The sequence below is a fragment of the Coregonus lavaretus genome (genome assembly GCF_964263955.1).
Source record: "Coregonus lavaretus genome assembly, chromosome: 11".
NCBI classification, from domain to species: domain Eukaryota; kingdom Metazoa; phylum Chordata; class Actinopteri; order Salmoniformes; family Salmonidae; genus Coregonus; species Coregonus lavaretus.
Window position 1 is genome coordinate 59,903,673 of NC_139998.1, and position 17,714 is coordinate 59,921,386.

The following is a 17,714-nucleotide window of genomic DNA, read 5'->3' on the forward strand; positions in this document are numbered from 1 at the left end:
AATGTAATGTAATGTAACGTAACGTAATGTAAGTGGTAATGTAATGTAACGTAATGTAAGTGGTAATGTAATGTAAATGGTAATGTAAGTGGTAATGTAACGTAATGTAAGTGGTAATGTAATGTAATTAATGTAATGTAGTTCATGTAATGTAAGTGGTAATGTAATGTAATTAATGTAATGTAAAGTAATGTCTCCTGAGTAATGTAAAGTAATGTCTCCTGAGTGGCGCAGTGGTCTAAGGCACTGCATCGCAGTGCTAACTCACATCAACAGCATAATCCCAGAAACCCTAGACCCACTCCAATTTGCATACCGCCCCAACAGATCCACAGATGATGCAATCTCTATCGCACTCCACACTGCCCTTTCCCACCTGGACAAGAGGAACACCTACGTGAGAATGCTATTCATTGACTACAGCTCAGCATTCAACACCATAGTGCCCTCAAAGCTCATCACTAAGCTAAGGATCCTGGGACTAAACACCTCCCTCTGCAACTGGATCCTGGACTTCCTGACGGGCCGCCCCCAGGTGGTAAGGGTAGGTAACAACACATCTGCCACACTGATCCTCAACACGGGGGCCCCTCAGGGGTGCGTGCTCAGTCCCCTCCTGTACTCTCTGTTCACCCATGACTGCATGGCCAGGCACGACTCCAACACCATCATTAAGTTTGACGACGACACAACAGTGGTAGGCCTGATCACCGACAACGATGAGACAGCCTATAGGGAGGAGGTCAGAGATCTGGCCGTGTGGTGCCAGGACAACAACCTCTCCCTCAACGTGACCAAGACAAAGGAGATGATTGTGGACTACAGGAAAAAAAAGAGGACTGAGCACGCCCCCATTCTCATCGACGGGGCTGTAGTGGAACAGGTTGAGAGCTTCAAGTTCCTTGGTGTCCACATCACCAACGAACTATCATGGTCCAAACACACCAAGACAGTCGTGAAGAGGGCACGACAAAGCCTATTCCCCCTCAGGAGACTAAAAAGATTTGGCATGGGTCCTCAGATCCTCAAAAAATTCTACAGCTGCACCATCGAGAGCATCCTGACTGGTTGCATCACCGCCTGGTATGGCAACTGCTTGGCCTCTGACCGCAAGGCACTACAGAGGGTAGTGCGTACGGCCCAGTACATCACTGGGGCAAAGCTCCCTGCCATCCAGGACCTCTATACCAGGCGGTGTCAGAGGAAGGCCCTCAAAATTGTCAAAGACTCCAGTCACCCTAGTCATAGACTGTTCTCTCTGCTACCGCACGGCAAGCGGTACCGGAGTGCCAAGTCTAGGTCCAAAAGACTTCTCAACAGCTTCTACCCCCAAGCCATAAGACTCCTGAACAGCTAATCATGGCTACCCGGACTATTTGCACTGCCCCCCCACCCCATCCTTTTTACGCTGCTGCTACTCTGTTAAGTATTTATGCATAGTCACTTTAATTCTACCCACATGTACATATTGCCTCAACTGCCTCAACTGGCCGGTGCCCCCGCACATTGACTATGCAACGGTACCCCCCTGTATATATAGCCTCCCTACTGTCACTTTATTCTATTGTATATATAGCCTCCCTACTGTCACTTTATTTTTTACTTCTGCTCTTTTTTTCTCAACACTTTTTTGTTGTTGTTTTATTCTTACTTTTTTGTTTAAAATAAATGCACTGTTGGTTAAGGGCTGTAAGTAAGCATTTCACTGTAATGTCTGCACCTGTTGTATTCGGCGCATGTGACCAATAAAATTTGATTTGATTTGATTTGATTTGAACTGTGCCACTAGAGATCCTGGTTCGAATCCAGGCTCTGTCGCAGCCGGCCGTGACCGGGAGACTCATGGGCGGCGCACAATTGGCCCAGCGTCGTCCAGGGTATGGGAGGGAATGGCCGGCAGGGATGTAGCTCAGTTGGTAGAGCATGGCGTTTGCAACGCCAGGGTTGTGGGTTCGATTCCCACGGGGGGCCAGTATAAAAAAAAAAAAATGTAATCACTAACTGTAAGTCGCTCTGAATAAGAGCGTCTGCTAAATGACTAAAATGTAAATGTAAAATGTAAATGGTAATGTAATGTAATTCATGTAATTAATGTAATGAGTTGAAATCCACTTCATTATTATTTTGTGGCACATTCATTCATTTATTTATTTATTTATTTTCTTCAGTGTGTTTCATTGGCCAATAGCCAGGCAGAGTCAGGGTGAATAACCTATTTACTGTTCTTTGATTGACAACAAATCAGCTTGTGTTGAGACGTTGGTGGGGGGGGGGGTTTTAAGCTGACGTATATAATTGTTTTTAGATGGTCATACCATAATTTAGCTATTTGATTTTGAATTTTAGGACCCCTTTAGGTATAAAAAAAATATATATATATATAAAAATTATTTGATAAAATATTGAATTTGGTCTTTAGTACCAAATCCCATTGAAACACATTGAATAACACATTCTTAAATGGCAAAAAAGACAGTCAGAAAATAAAGGCAATAAGGTTCTGAAGTGTCTCTCCTACTGTGCATTCGGAAAGTATTCAGACCCCTTGACTTTTTCCACATTTTGTTACGTTACAGCCTTATTCTAAAATTGATTAAATTGTTGTTTTTCTCATCAATCTACACACAATATCCCATAAAACAAGTTTTTAGAAATTTTAGCAAATTTTGGAACCACCAAGACTCTTCCTAGAGCTGGCCGCCCGGCCAAACTGAGCAATCGGGGGAGAAGGGCCTTGGTCAGGGAGGTGACCAAGAACCTGATGGTCACTCTGACAGAGCTCCAGAGTTCCTCTGTGGAGATGGGAGAACCTTCCAGAAGGGCAACCATCTCTGCAGCACTCCACCAATCAGGCCTTTATGGTAGAGTGGCAAGACAGAAGCCACTCCTCAGTAAAAGGCACATGACAGCCCGCTTGAAGTTTGCCAAAAGGCACTTAAACACTCACAGACCATGAGAAACAAGATTCTCTGGTCTGATGAAACCAAGATTGAACTCTTTGGCCTGAATGCCAAGCGTCACATCTGGAGGAAACCTGGCACCATCACTACAGTGAAGCATGTTTGTGATAGCATCATGCTGTGGGGATGTTTTTCAGCGGCAGGGACTGGGAGACTAGTCAGGATCGAGGGACAGATGAACGGAGCAAAGTACAGAGAGATCCTTGATGAAAACCTGCTCCAGAGCGCTCAGGACCTCAGACTGGGGCGAAGGTTCACCTTCCAACAGGAAAACGACCCTAAGCACACAGCCAAGACAATGCAGGAGTGGTTTCAGGACAAGTCTCAATGTCCTTGAGTGGCCGAGAAAGAGTCCGGACTTGAACCCGATCAAACATCTCTGGAGAGACCTGAAAATAGCTGTGCAGCGACGCTCCCCATCCAACCTGACAGAGCTTGAGAGGATCTGCAGAGAAGAATGGGAGAAACTCCCCAAATACTGGTGTGCCAAGCTTGTAGCATCATACCCAAGAAGACTCGAGGCTGAAATCGCTGCCAAAGGTTCTTCAACAAAGTACTGAGTAAATGGTCTGAGTACTTATGTAAATGTGATATTTCCGTTTTTTATTTTTAACCTCAAATTCTTGTTAATCTAACTGCACTGTCCAATTTACAGTAGCTATTACAGTGAAAAAATACCATGCTATTGTTTGAGACGAGTGCACAACAACAAAAAAAGTATCACGGCAACTGGTTTGGTACATTCACCTCTGAAGGTAAATAATGTACTTACATTTAGTAATCTTGTTCTGATTTGTCATCCTAAGGGTCCCAGAGATAAAATGTATCATGGTTTTGTTTGATTAAATCCATTTTTATATTCAAATGTAGGAACTGGGTTCCACAGTTTGAACCCTTGCTGTCTCTGGCTCCACACCCAACCCACCCGGCCATCTAGATGTGTGAAAGTTAGTGTATAAGCTAATGATCCATCATGTATGACATTCCTGGGAGTGTGTAAACTTACATTTTGTATCACCATATAATTTCTGTATGTTCTCTATAGTTATGTACTTTAAAATGTATCAATTGACCAATTCGGCACATTTGGGCAGACTTGATACAAAATAGTCCAGTATTGCAATGCTTCACTGGATCAATCTGAAACATTGCGCACACACTGCTGCCATCTAGTGGCCAGAATCTAAATTGCGCCTAAACTACAATATTATATTGTGGCCTTTCTCTTGAGTGAAAGTTAGTTGCTTCAGATCCAGAGCTACAGGCAGTCAGATTTGGGTATGTCATTTTAGGCGAAAATTTTAAAAAAACGGGTCCGATCCTTAAGAGGTTAAAGAGATAGTTCACCCTGGTTTCCTTAAGAGTCGACAGCTGCAGAACCAATCAAATACATCATTTGAAGAACAAACATCATTGTGGCAATTCATATGGAAATATTACTTTAATCTCAAGAGAAGACCGGTTAAAAAAGGTGATCTTGGAAAATAGTCCTGATCATACAGTGGGGGAAAAAAGTATTTAGTCAGCCACCAATTGTGCAAGTTCTCCCACTTAAAAAGATGAGAGAGGCCTGTAATTTTCATCATAGGTACACGTCAACTATGACAGACAAAATGAGAATGTTTTTTTCCAGAAAATCACATTGTAGGATTTTTAATGAATTTATTGGCAAATGATGGTGGAAAATAAGTATTTGGTCAATAACAAAAGTTTCTCAATACTTTGTTATATACCCTTTGTTGGCAATGACACAGGTCAAACGTTTTCTGTAAATCTTCACAAGGTTTTCACACACTGTTGCTTGTATTTTGGCCCATTCCTCCATGCAGATCTCCTCTAGAGCAGTGATGTTTTGGGGCTGTCGCTGGGCAACACAGACTTTCAACTCCCTCCAAAGATTTTCTATGGGGTTGAGATCTGGAGACTGGCTAGGCCACTCCAGGACCTTGAAATGCTTCTTATGAAGCCACTCCTTCGTTGCCCGGGCGGTGTGTTTGGGATCATTGTCATGCTGAAAGACCCAGCCACGTTTCATCTTCAATGCCCTTGCTGATGGAAGGAGGTTTTCACTCAAAATCTCACGATACATGGCCCCATTCATTCTTTCCTTTACACGGATCAGTCATCCTGGTCCCTTTGCAGAAAAACAGCCCAAAAGCATGATGTTTCCACCCCCATGCTTCACAGTAGGTATGGTGTTCTTTGGATGCAACTCAGCATTCTTTGTCCTCCAAACATGACGAGTTGAGTTTTTACCAAAAAGTTCTATTTTGGTTTCATCTGACCATATGACATTCTCCCAATCCTCTTCTGGATCATCCAAATGCACTTCAGACGGGCCTGGACATGTACTGGCTTAAGCAGGGGGACACGTCTCGCACTGCAGGATTTGAGTCCCTGGCGGCGTAGTGTGTTACTGATGGTAGGCTTTGTTACTTTGGTCCCAGCTCTCTGCAGGTCATTCACTAGGTCCCCCCGTGTGGTTCTGGGATTTTTGCTCACCGTTCTTGTGATCATTTTGACCCCACGGGGTGAGATCTTGCGTGGAGCCCCAGATTGAGGGAGATTATCAATGGTCTTGTATGTCTTCCATTTCCTAATAATTGCTCCCACAGTTGATTTATTCAAACCAAGCTGCTTACCTATTGCAGATTCAGTCTTCCCAGCCTGGTGCAAGTCTACAATTTTGTTTCTGGTGTCCTTTGACAGCTCTTTGGTCTTGGCCATTGTGGAGTTTGGAGTGTGACTGTTTGAGGTTGTGGACAGGTGTCTTTTATACTGATAACAAGTTCAAACAGGTGCCATTAATACAGGTAACGAGTGGAGGACAGAGGAGCCTCTTAAAGAAGAAGTTACAGGTCTGTGAGAGCCAGAAATCTTGCTTGTTTGTAGGTGACCAAATACTTATTTTCCACCATAATTTGCAAATAAATTCATTAAAAATCCTACAATGGGATTTTCTGGATTTTTTTCTCTCAATTTGTCTGTCATAGTTGACGTGTACCTATGATGAAAATTACAGGCCTCTCTCATCTTTTTAAGTGGGAGAACTTGCACAATTGGTGGCTGACTAAATACTTTTTTTCCCCACTGTATATGCCTAGGCCTAGTTGATATCCAAAACAACTAAACACACTGAATTCGTAAATGTTCAGTTATTTAAATTGTAAAGTCATGTCTTTCTACTCTATACCACAACTAATTTTACTGATCTGGTAAAGTCGTTAAAGTATCCAATCATTTAGCTGTGTATTTCAGATGGAATCAAGACATTAGAATGCACCAGAGGGCAACACTATAGAGCTTGTTCTGCCAAAACTATTTCGGGGGCGTGTCCCCCCCGGACCCCCACATCCCAGAACTCCCTGGCTGGCTACTTTTCTATTTGGCTGGCTACTCCATGTCCTTCAGGAAAACACTGCGGTGACAGAACATTGGAGGAATATCTACAGTTGAAGTCTGAAGTTTACATACACTTAGGTTGGAGTCATTAAAACTCGTTTTTCAACCACTCCACAAATTTCTAGTTCGTGCATGACACAAGTAATTTTTCCAACAATTGTTTACAGACAAATTATTTCACTTATAATTCACTGTATCACAATTCCAGTGGGTCAGAAGTTTACATACACTAAGTTGACTGTGCCTTTAAACAGGTTGGAAAATTCCAGGAAATTATGTAATGGCTTTAGAAGCTTCTGTTGGACATCATTTGAGTCAATTGGAGGTGTACCTGTGGATGTATTTCAAGGCCTACCTTCAAACTCAGTGCCTCTTTGCTTGACATCATGGGAAAATCAAAAGAAATCAGCCAAGACCTCAGAAGAAAATGTGTAGACCTCCACAAGTCTGGTTCATCCTTGGGAGCAATTTCCAAACGCCATAAGGTACCACGTTCATCTGTACAAACAATAGTACGCAACTATAAACACCATGGGACCATGCAGCCGTCATACCGCTCAGGAAGGAGACGCGTTCTGTCTCCTAGAGATGAACGTACTTTGGTGCGAAAAGTGCAAATCAATCCCAGAACAACAGCAAAGGACCTTGTGAAGATGCTGGAGGAAACAGGTACAAAAGTATCTATATCCACAGTAAAATGAGTCCTATATCAACATAACCTGAAAGGCCGCTCAGCAAGGAAGAAGCCTCTGCTCCAAAACCGCCATAAAAAAGCCAGACTACGGTTTGCAACTGCACATTGCGACAAAGATCGTACTTTTTGGAGAAATGTCCTCTGGTCTGATTAAACAAAAATAGAACTGTTTGGCCATAATGACCATTGTTATGTTTGGAGGAAAAAGGGGGCGGTTTGCAAGCCGAAGAACACCATCCCAACCGTGAAGCACGGGGGTGGCAGCATCATGCTGTGGGGGTGCTTTGCTGCAGGAGGGACTGGTGCACTTCACAAAATAGATGGCATCATGAGGAAGGAAAATTATGTGGATATATTGAAGCAACATCTCAAGACATCAGTCAGGAAGTTAAAGCTTGGTCGCAAATGGGTCTTCCAAATGGACAATGACCCCAAACATACTTCCAAAGTTGTGGCAAAATGGCTTAAGGACAACAAAGTCAAGGTATTGGAGTGGCCATCAGAAAGACCTCAATCCTATAGAAAGTTTGTGGGTGTGACACTCTGGCTCTGGGACTTTTGTATTTGAGCCAGGGTGTATTTTGTTTTGTTGGGTTTTGGTTTTGTTTCTAGGTTTGCCTTTCTGTTGGCTGCATTTCTAGGTTTGGTCGATGACTCCCAATCGGAGGTAACGAGTGTCAGCTGTCGGCTCGTTATCTCTGATTGGGAGCCATATTTATTCTGATTGTTTTCCTGTGGGAATTGTGGGTTTTTGTTCCTTTTGGTCAGTGTACCGTGGACTTCATTGAGTCGTCTTTTGTTTGTAGTTCGATTACGTTTATTTAATAAAGTCATGTTTATTGTCAGCCTGCCTCTGAGAAGTTTATTGTATCTCTCGTTGTTGTTACCCGAGAGCTCGCACTGCGTGCGCTTTTCTTGTTTAAACGCACTGTGTTTTTGTGCGTAATTGTTTGCGCCACCCGGTTGGGTTGGCGACTCATTGTTCACGTGTTTTTGAACATTACTAAAGACGGTTGAAGTCATCCTGGTTCCTGCGCTTGATTCCTTCCACTCATCTACACACACCACTCTGACAGAAAAACCCACCTTAACAGGACCAAGCAAGGTGTCAAGCGGCAACAGTATCCACCTATAAAGGATTCATGGACATGGGAGGAGATACTGGATGGAAAGGGTCCTTGGGCACAACCGGGAGAATATCGCCGTCCTCGTGAAGAGCTGGAGGCAGCTAAAGCCGAGAGGAGGCGGTATGAGGAGGCAGCACGGAGTCAAGGCTGGAAGCCCGTGGGTACTACCCAAAAATTTCTTGGGGGGGGGCTTAAAGGGAGTGTGGCGAAGTCAGGTAGGAGACCTGCGCCTACTCCCTGGACTGACCGTGGAGAGCGAGAGTACGGGCAGACACCGTGTTACGCAGTAGAGCGCATGGTGTCTCCTGTACGCAGGCATAGCCCGGTTCGGTACGTTCCAGCTCCACGTATCGGCCGGGTTAGAGTGAGCATTGAGCCAGATGTCATGAAGCCGGCCCAACGCATCCGGCTACCAGTGCGTCTTCTCGGGCCGGCGTACATGGCACCAGCCTTACGCATGGTGTTCCCGGTTCGCCCACATAGGCCGGTGCGGGTTATTCCACCTCCCCGTACTGGTCGGGCGACGGGGAGCATCAACCCGGGTAAGGTTGGGCAGGCTCAGTGCTCAAGGGGGCCAGTAAGCCTGCACGGTCCGGTATTTCCAGCGCCACCTCCCCGCTCCAGCTCAGTACCACCAGTGCCTACACCACGCACCAAGCCTCCTGTGTGTTCCCCGAGTCCGGTGCGTCCTGTTGCTGCTCTCCGCACTAGGCTTTATGTGCGTTCCCAGGGTCCAGCATACCCTGTTGCTTCTCCCCGCACTAGCCCTGAGATGCGTGTCCTCAGCCCGGTACCTCCAGTTCCGGCACCACGCACCAGGCCTACGGTGCGCCTCAGACGGCCAGAGTCTGCCGTCTGCCCAACGGGGCCTGAACTGCCCGTCTGGACTGAGCCTGCAAAGCCGCCCGTCTGCCATGAGCCTTCAGAGCCGTCCGCCAGACCGGAGCCGCTAGAGCCTTCCGCCAGACAGGATCAGCCAGAGCCTTCCGCCAGACAGGATCAGCCAGAGCCTTCCGCCAGACAGGATCAGCCAGAGCCGTCAGCCAGCCATGAGCAGCCAGATCCGTCAGCCAGCCATGAGCAGCCAGATCCGTCAGCCAGCCATGAGCAGCCAGATCCGTCAGCCAGCCATGAGCAGCCAGATCCGTCAGCCAGCCATGAGCAGCCAGATCCTTCAGCCAGCCATGAGCAGCCAGATCCGTCGGCCAGCCATGAGCAGCCAGATCCGTCGGCCAGCCATGAGCAGCCAGATCCGTCAGCCAGCCATGAGCAGCCAGATCCGTCGGCCAGCCATGAGCAGCCAGATCCTTCAGCCAGCCATGAGCCGTCCAGCCAGGATCCGCCAGAGCCGTCCAGCCAGGATCCGCCAGAGCCGTCCAGCCAGGATCCGCCAGAGCCAGCCAGCCAGGATCCGCCATTGAGTCCGGTGCTGTCCCTTAGCCCGGTGCTGCCCCTTATCCTGGTGCTGCCCCTTAGTCCGGTACTGCCCCTTAGTCCGGTGCTGCCCCTTAGTCCGGTGCTGCCCTTTAGTCCGGTGCCGCCCCTTAATCCAGTGGGGTTTAGTTGGGGGGTGGTCATGTGGAGGAGGCTACGGAGGCGGATAGTGACTAAGGTGGGGTGGGGACCACGACCAGGGCCAGAACCGCCACCGTGGACAGACGCCCACCCAGACCCTCCCCTAGACTGTATGCTGGTGCGCCCGGAGTGCGCACCTTTAGGGGGGGGTACTGTGACACTCTGGCTCTGGGACTTTTGTATTTGAGCCAGGGTGTATTTTGTTTTGTTGGGTTTTGGTTTTGTTTCTAGGTTTGCCTTTCTGTTGGCTGCATTTCTAGGTTTGGTCGATGACTCCCAATCGGAGGTAACGAGTGTCAGCTGTCGGCTCGTTATCTCTGATTGGGAGCCATATTTATTCTGATTGTTTTCCTGTGGGAATTGTGGGTTTTTGTTCCTTTTGGTCAGTGTACCGTGGACTTCATTGAGTCGTCTTTTGTTTGTAGTTCGATTACGTTTATTTAATAAAGTCATGTTTATTGTCAGCCTGCCTCTGAGAAGTTTATTGTATCTCTCGTTGTTGTTACCCGAGAGCTCGCACTGCGTGCGCTTTTCTTGTTTAAACGCACTGTGTTTTTGTGCGTAATTGTTTGCGCCACCCGGTTGGGTTGGCGACTCATTGTTCACGTGTTTTTGAACATTACTAAAGACGGTTGAAGTCATCCTGGTTCCTGCGCTTGATTCCTTCCACTCATCTACACACACCACTCTGACAGAAAAACCCACCTTAACAGGACCAAGCAAGGTGTCAAGCGGCAACAGTATCCACCTATAAAGGATTCATGGACATGGGAGGAGATACTGGATGGAAAGGGTCCTTGGGCACAACCGGGAGAATATCGCCGTCCTCGTGAAGAGCTGGAGGCAGCTAAAGCCGAGAGGAGGCGGTATGAGGAGGCAGCACGGAGTCAAGGCTGGAAGCCCGTGGGTACTACCCAAAAATTTCTTGGGGGGGGGCTTAAAGGGAGTGTGGCGAAGTCAGGTAGGAGACCTGCGCCTACTCCCTGGACTGACCGTGGAAAGCGAGAGTACGGGCAGACACCGTGTTACGCAGTAGAGCGCATGGTGTCTCCTGTACGCAGGCATAGCCCGGTTCGGTACGTTCCAGCTCCACGTATCGGCCGGGTTAGAGTGAGCATTGAGCCAGATGTCATGAAGCCGGCCCAACGCATCCGGCTACCAGTGCGTCTTCTCGGGCCGGCGTACATGGCACCAGCCTTACGCATGGTGTTCCCGGTTCGCCCACATAGGCCGGTGCGGGTTATTCCACCTCCCCGTACTGGTCGGGCGACGGGGAGCATCAACCCGGGTAAGGTTGGGCAGGCTCAGTGCTCAAGGGGGCCAGTAAGCCTGCACGGTCCGGTATTTCCAGCGCCACCTCCCCGCTCCAGCTCAGTACCACCAGTGCCTACACCACGCACCAAGCCTCCTGTGTGTTCCCCGAGTCCGGTGCGTCCTGTTGCTGCTCTCCGCACTAGGCTTTATGTGCGTTCCCAGGGTCCAGCATACCCTGTTGCTTGTCCCCGCACTAGCCCTGAGATGCGTGTCCTCAGCCCGGTACCTCCAGTTCCGGCACCACGCACCAGGCCTACGGTGCGCCTCAGACGGCCAGAGTCTGCCGTCTGCCCAACGGGGCCTGAACTGCCCGTCTGGACTGAGCCTGCAAAGCCGCCCGTCTGCCATGAGCCTTCAGAGCCGTCCGCCAGACCGGAGCCGCTAGAGCCTTCCGCCAGACAGGATCAGCCAGAGCCTTCCGCCAGACAGGATCAGCCAGAGCCTTCCGCCAGACAGGATCAGCCAGAGCCGTCAGCCAGCCATGAGCAGCCAGATCCGTCAGCCAGCCATGAGCAGCCAGATCCGTCAGCCAGCCATGAGCAGCCAGATCCGTCAGCCAGCCATGAGCAGCCAGATCCGTCAGCCAGCCATGAGCAGCCAGATCCTTCAGCCAGCCATGAGCAGCCAGATCCGTCGGCCAGCCATGAGCAGCCAGATCCGTCGGCCAGCCATGAGCAGCCAGATCCGTCAGCCAGCCATGAGCAGCCAGATCCGTCGGCCAGCCATGAGCAGCCAGATCCTTCAGCCAGCCATGAGCCGTCCAGCCAGGATCCGCCAGAGCCGTCCAGCCAGGATCCGCCAGAGCCGTCCAGCCAGGATCCGCCAGAGCCAGCCAGCCAGGATCCGCCATTGAGTCCGGTGCTGTCCCTTAGCCCGGTGCTGCCCCTTATCCTGGTGCTGCCCCTTAGTCCGGTACTGCCCCTTAGTCCGGTGCTGCCCCTTAGTCCGGTGCTGCCCTTTAGTCCGGTGCCGCTCCTTAATCCAGTGGGGTTTAGTTGGGGGGTGGTCATATGGAGGAGGCTACGGAAGCGGATAGTGACTAAGGTGGGGTGGGGACCACGACCAGGGCCAGAACCGCCACCGTGGACAGACGCCCACCCAGACCCTCCCCTAGACTGTATGCTGGTGCGCCCGGAGTGCGCACCTTTAGGGGGGGGTACTGTGACACTCTGGCTCTGGGACTTTTGTATTTGAGCCAGGGTGTATTTTGTTTTGTTGGGTTTTGGTTTTGTTTCTAGGTTTGCCTTTCTGTTGGCTGCATTTCTAGGTTTGGTCGATGACTCCCAATCGGAGGTAACGAGTGTCAGCTGTCGGCTCGTTATCTCTGATTGGGAGCCATATTTATTCTGATTGTTTTCCTGTGGGAATTGTGGGTTTTTGTTCCTTTTGGTCAGTGTACCGTGGACTTCATTGAGTCGTCTTTTGTTTGTAGTTCGATTACGTTTATTTAATAAAGTCATGTTTCTTGGACACGCTGCGCCTTGGTCATACTTGGACGACATAGACGACCGTGACAGTGGGCAGAACTGAAAAAGCGTGTGTGAGCAAGGAGGCCTACAAACCTGACTCAGTTACACCAGCTCTGTCAGGAGGAATGGGCCAAAATTCACCCAACTTATTGTGGGAAGCTTGTGGAAGGCTACCCGAAACGTTTGACCCAAGTTAAACAATTTAAAGGCAATGCTACCAATTACTAATTGAGTGTATGTAAACTTTTGACCCACTGGGAATGTGATGAAATAAATAAAAGCTGAAATAAATCACTCTCTCTACTATTATTCTGAAATTTCACATTCTTAAAATAAAGTGGTGATCCTAACTGACCTAAGACAGGGAATTTTTACTGGGATTAAATGTCAGGAATTGTGAAAAACTGAGTTTAAATGTATTAGGCTAAGGTGTATGTAAACTTCCGACTTCAACTGTACACAAAGACAGATGGTGTTGCTGGTTGTTGTTACCTGGAAGTACATGAAGTTCATGAGCTTGGTGACCTCAGGCTCCAGCACCTCCACTGTCTTCTCATAGATCTCCACTCTGTTGGGCTGCTCATTACACTTCACCTGATAGAGGGAGGGAGAGATGAAAATTACAGGCCTCTCTCATCTTTTTAAGTGGGAGAACTTGCACAATTGGTGGCTGACTAAACATTTTTTTCCCCACTGTATGGGGGATAATGATTAATACATATGGGGGATCATGAGTAATACTTATGGGGGATCAGTTGCATGAAGATCCACAACAGTGAAAAAATGTATTGTAATGTTAAGAGTTATGTGGCGTATCAGATCAGCCATCCAGTGGTTACCTGTGGGATAGCGCGAGAGCAGCTCCTCCATGTGTACAGCATCACTGCATACTCCTGGCCCTCCTCCAGCATCTCATTCTAAAGGAACACATTTAAAGGCTCTCAAACAGTCATACTTTTTAACTCACAATACAGCTACTAGTCTCTCTCTCTCTGAGGTAGTGTATCAGTTGTATCTCTTAATACAGCTACTAGTCTCTCTCTCCCTCTCTCTCTCTCTCTCTCCCTCTCTCTCTGAGGTAGTGTATCAGTTGCATCTCTTAATACAGCTACTAGTCTCTCTCTCTCTCTCTCTCTCTCTCTCTCTCTCTCTCTCTCTCTCTCTCTCTCTCTCTCTCTCTCTCTCTCTCTCTCTCTCAGAGGTTGCTGAGGTAGTGCTGCAGTGCATTCAGAGCAGCTCTGGTCCCTGTGACTGCTTGTCTGGCTGGCTGACTAGCTGCCTGGTTGGCTGGCTGGCTGGTTGGCTGGCTGGCTGGCTGGCTGACTGGCTGCCTGGTTGGCTGGCTGGTTGGCTGACTGGCTGGCTGACTGGCTGGCTGGTTGGCTGGCTGGCTGGTTGGCTGGCTGGCTGGCTGACTGGCTGGCTGACTGACTCACTGACTGGCTGTCTGGCTGGCTGGCTGGCTGACTGACTAGCTGCCTGGTTGGCTGCCTGGTTGGTTGGCTGTCTGGTTGGTTGGCTGCCTGGTTGGCTGGCTGGTTGGCTGACTGGCTGGCTGACTGGCTGGCTGGTTGGCTGGCTGGCTGGCTGACTGGCTGGCTGGCTGGCTGGCTGGCTGGCTGGCTGACTGACTCACTGACTGGCTGTCTGACTGGCTGGCTGGCTGACTGACTAGCTGCCTGGTTGGCTGCCTGGTTGGTTGGCTGTCTGGTTGGCTGCCTGGTTGGTTGGCTGCCTGGTTGGTTGGCTGTCTGGTTGGCTGCCTGGTTGGTTGGTTGGCTGCCTGGTTGGTTGGCTGCCTGGTTGGTTGGCTGGCTGCCTGGTTGGTTGGCTGCCTGGTTGGCTGCATCCAAAGTGCTGTTTGATGGAGCCTTGGCAGGTGGGCAGGCGCTCTACAACCCCAATTACCCCTCAGTAATTGAGCACAAAGCACCACTATTCCCCACTATGCCCCTTCTAAAGCAAACATGGCACAGTGCAGTGGAGAGACTTGGGATGTTTCCCAAACGGTACCATATTCCCTATATAGTGCACTACTTTTTACCAGAGCCCTAGGGGTCTATCTAGGGACTAGGCTGCCATTTGGGATGCAGACCTGGAGCTTGGACTGGATCCTCGTCCCTGAACCCTGAGGGGACCAGCCAAGTCTCCTCAACCCACTTCACTGTATTCAGCCTTATTTCACCCATATAAACCCTAATTCACCCTATAAAGCGTCCCACCAGCCCTCTCTCTAACCCTACCCCTCTCTGTTGTCCCTGTTCTGCGGACTACGTTTCCCACGTCACACCAAGTACCAACAAACTACAGAATTTAGAGGAAGTTAATGAACTGAGTTTATTCATTCCAAAGGCATAGCGAATCAATTTTCTATGTATTCATGATGCTACACATGGCAACTGGAAACTGGTACTTACCATGCTAGAGTGGACGGTGGCCTGCTCGATGTATCTGGCGATCCCCGTCACAAACGCATTACGGTCCTCAAAGTTGGTGTTGAAGTTGGGCTGTGCAAAGAGATGGGATGTTAGATTGGAATCAAAGGAATTCTACCAGCTAGCTCTGTGAACATTAATACTGGTCTGGGAACAGTTCTTACCTGGTACATGAGGGAGGAGGGCAGGGGCTCGATGCAGGGCTGCTGGTCTGAGAACAGTTCTTACCTGGTACATCAGGGAGGAAGGTAGGGGCTCTAGCTGGTCTGGGAACAGTTCTTACCTGGTACATCAGGGAGGAGGGTAGGGGCTCGATGCAGGGCTGCTGGTCTGGGAGAGGCAGCTCCTCCAGAAGGTCAACATTGGACAGAGCATCCTCCAGGGTCACCGTGGACGCCATGATGCTGCTGGAACAACACAGATATAGGAGGTAGAGATATGATGCTGCTGGAACAACACAGATATAGGAGGTAGAGATATGATGCTGCTGGAACAACACAGATATAGGAGGTAGAGATATGATGCTGCTGGAACAACACAGATATAGGAGGTAGAGATATGATGCTGCTGGAACAACACAGATATAGGAGGTAGAGATATGATGCTGCTGGAACAACACACAGATATAGGAGGTAGAGATATGATGCTGCTGGAACAACACAGATATAGGAGGTAGAGATATGATGCTGCTGGAACAACACAGATATAGGAGGTAGAGATATGATGCTGCTGGAACAACACAGATATAGGAGGTAGAGATATGATGCTGCTGGAACAACACAGATATAGGAGGTAGAGATATGATGCTGCTGGAACAACACAGATATAGGAGGTAGAGATATGATGCTGCTGGAACAACACAGATATAGGAGGTAGAGATATGATGCTGCTGGAACAACACACAGATATAGGAGGTAGAGATATGATGCTGCTGGAACAACACAGATATAGGAGGTAGAGATATGATGCTGCTGGAACAACACAGATATAGGAGGTAGAGATATGATGCTGCTGGAACAACACAGATATAGGAGGTAGAGATATGATGCTGCTGGAACAACACAGATATAGGAGGTAGAGATATGATGCTTCTGGAACAACACAGATATAGGAGGTAGAGATATGATGCTGCTGGAACAACACAGATATAGGAGGTAGAGATATGATGCTGCTGGAACAACACACAGATATAGGAGGTAGAGATATGATGCTGCTGGAACAACACAGATATAGGAGGTAGAGATATGATGCTTCTGGAACAACACACAGATATAGGAGGTAGAGATATGATGCTGCTGGAACAACACAGATATAGGAGGTAGAGATATGATGCTGCTGGAACAACACACAGATATAGGAGGTAGAGATATGATGCTGCTGGAACAACACAGATATAGGAGGTAGAGATATGATGCTTCTGGAACAACACACAGATATAGGAGGTAGAGATATGATGCTGCTGGAACAACACACATATATAGGAGGTAGAGATATGATGCTGCTGGAACAACACACAGATATAGGAGGTAGAGATATGATGCTGCTGGAACAACACACAGATATAGGAGGTAGAGATATGATGCTTCTGGAACAACACACAGATATAGGAGGTAGAGATATGATGCTGCTGGAACAACACAGATATAGGAGGTAGAGATATGATGCTGCTGGAACAACACAGATATAGGAGGTAGAGATATGATGCTGCTGGAACAACACACAGATATAGGAGGTAGAGATATGATGCTGCTGGAACAACACACATATAGGAGGTAGAGATATGATGCTTCTGGAACAACACACATATATAGGAGGTAGAGATATGATGCTTCTGGAACAACACACAGATATAGGAGGTAGAGATATGATGCTGCTGGAACAACACAGATATAGGAGGTAGAGATATGATGCTGCTGGAACAACACAGATATAGGAGGTAGAGATATGATGCTGCTGGAACAACACACAGATATAGGAGGTAGAGATATGATGCTGGAACAACACACAGATATAGGAGGTAGAGATATGATGCTTCTGGAACAACACACAGATATAGGAGGTAGAGATATGATGCTTCTGGAACAACACACAGATATAGGAGGTAGAGATATGATGCTTCTGGAACAACACAGATATAGGAGGTAGAGATATGATGCTGCTGGAACAACACACAGATATAGGAGGTAGAGATATGATGCTGCTGGAACAACACACAGATATAGGAGGTAGAGATACAGTGCTTTCGGAAAGTATCCAGACCCCTTCCCTTTTTCCACATTTTGTTACCTTACAGCCTTATTCTAAAAAGGATTACATTAATAAAAAATCCTCAATCTACACACAATACCCCAAAATGACAAAGCAAAAACAGGTTTAGAAATGTAGGTGCCTTTTGGCAAACTCCAAGCGGGCTGTCATGTGCCTTTTACTGAGGAGTGGCTTCCGTCTGGCCACTCTACCATAAAGGCCTGATTGGTGGAGTGCTGCAGAGATGGTTGTCCTTCTGGAAGGTTCTCCCATCTCCACAGAGGAACTCTGGAGCTCTGTCAGTGACCATCGGGTTCTTGGTCAACTCCCTGACCAAGGCCCTTCTCCGCCGATTGTTCAGTTTGGCCGAGCGGCCAGCTCGACCTCATGGCTTGGTTTTTGCTCTGACATGCACTGTCAACAGGTGTGTGCCTTTCCAAATCATTTCCAATCAATTGAATTTACCACAGGTGGACTCCAATCAAGTTGTA

At 48.2% G+C, this 17,714-nt stretch overlaps 1 protein-coding gene across 1 annotated transcript in view; it reads right to left on the reverse strand.

Moving 5' to 3' along the window:
• Positions 1–17,714, reverse strand: part of LOC311137616 (cytoplasmic FMR1-interacting protein 1 homolog) — a gene marked incomplete at its 3' end in the record, with an annotated part of 49,886 nt that overhangs the window by 24,962 nt on the left and 7,210 nt on the right. The window contains exons 2-5 of the mRNA XM_084172118.1: positions 15,260–15,383; positions 14,959–15,048; positions 13,381–13,458; positions 13,034–13,135 (exon numbers count right to left, since the gene is read on the reverse strand). Coding sequence (XP_084028244.1) covers positions 13,034–13,135; positions 13,381–13,458; positions 14,959–15,048; positions 15,260–15,376 — 387 coding nt within the window. The 5' untranslated portion in view covers positions 15,377–15,383. The remainder of the gene's footprint in view (positions 1–13,033; positions 13,136–13,380; positions 13,459–14,958; positions 15,049–15,259; positions 15,384–17,714) is intronic.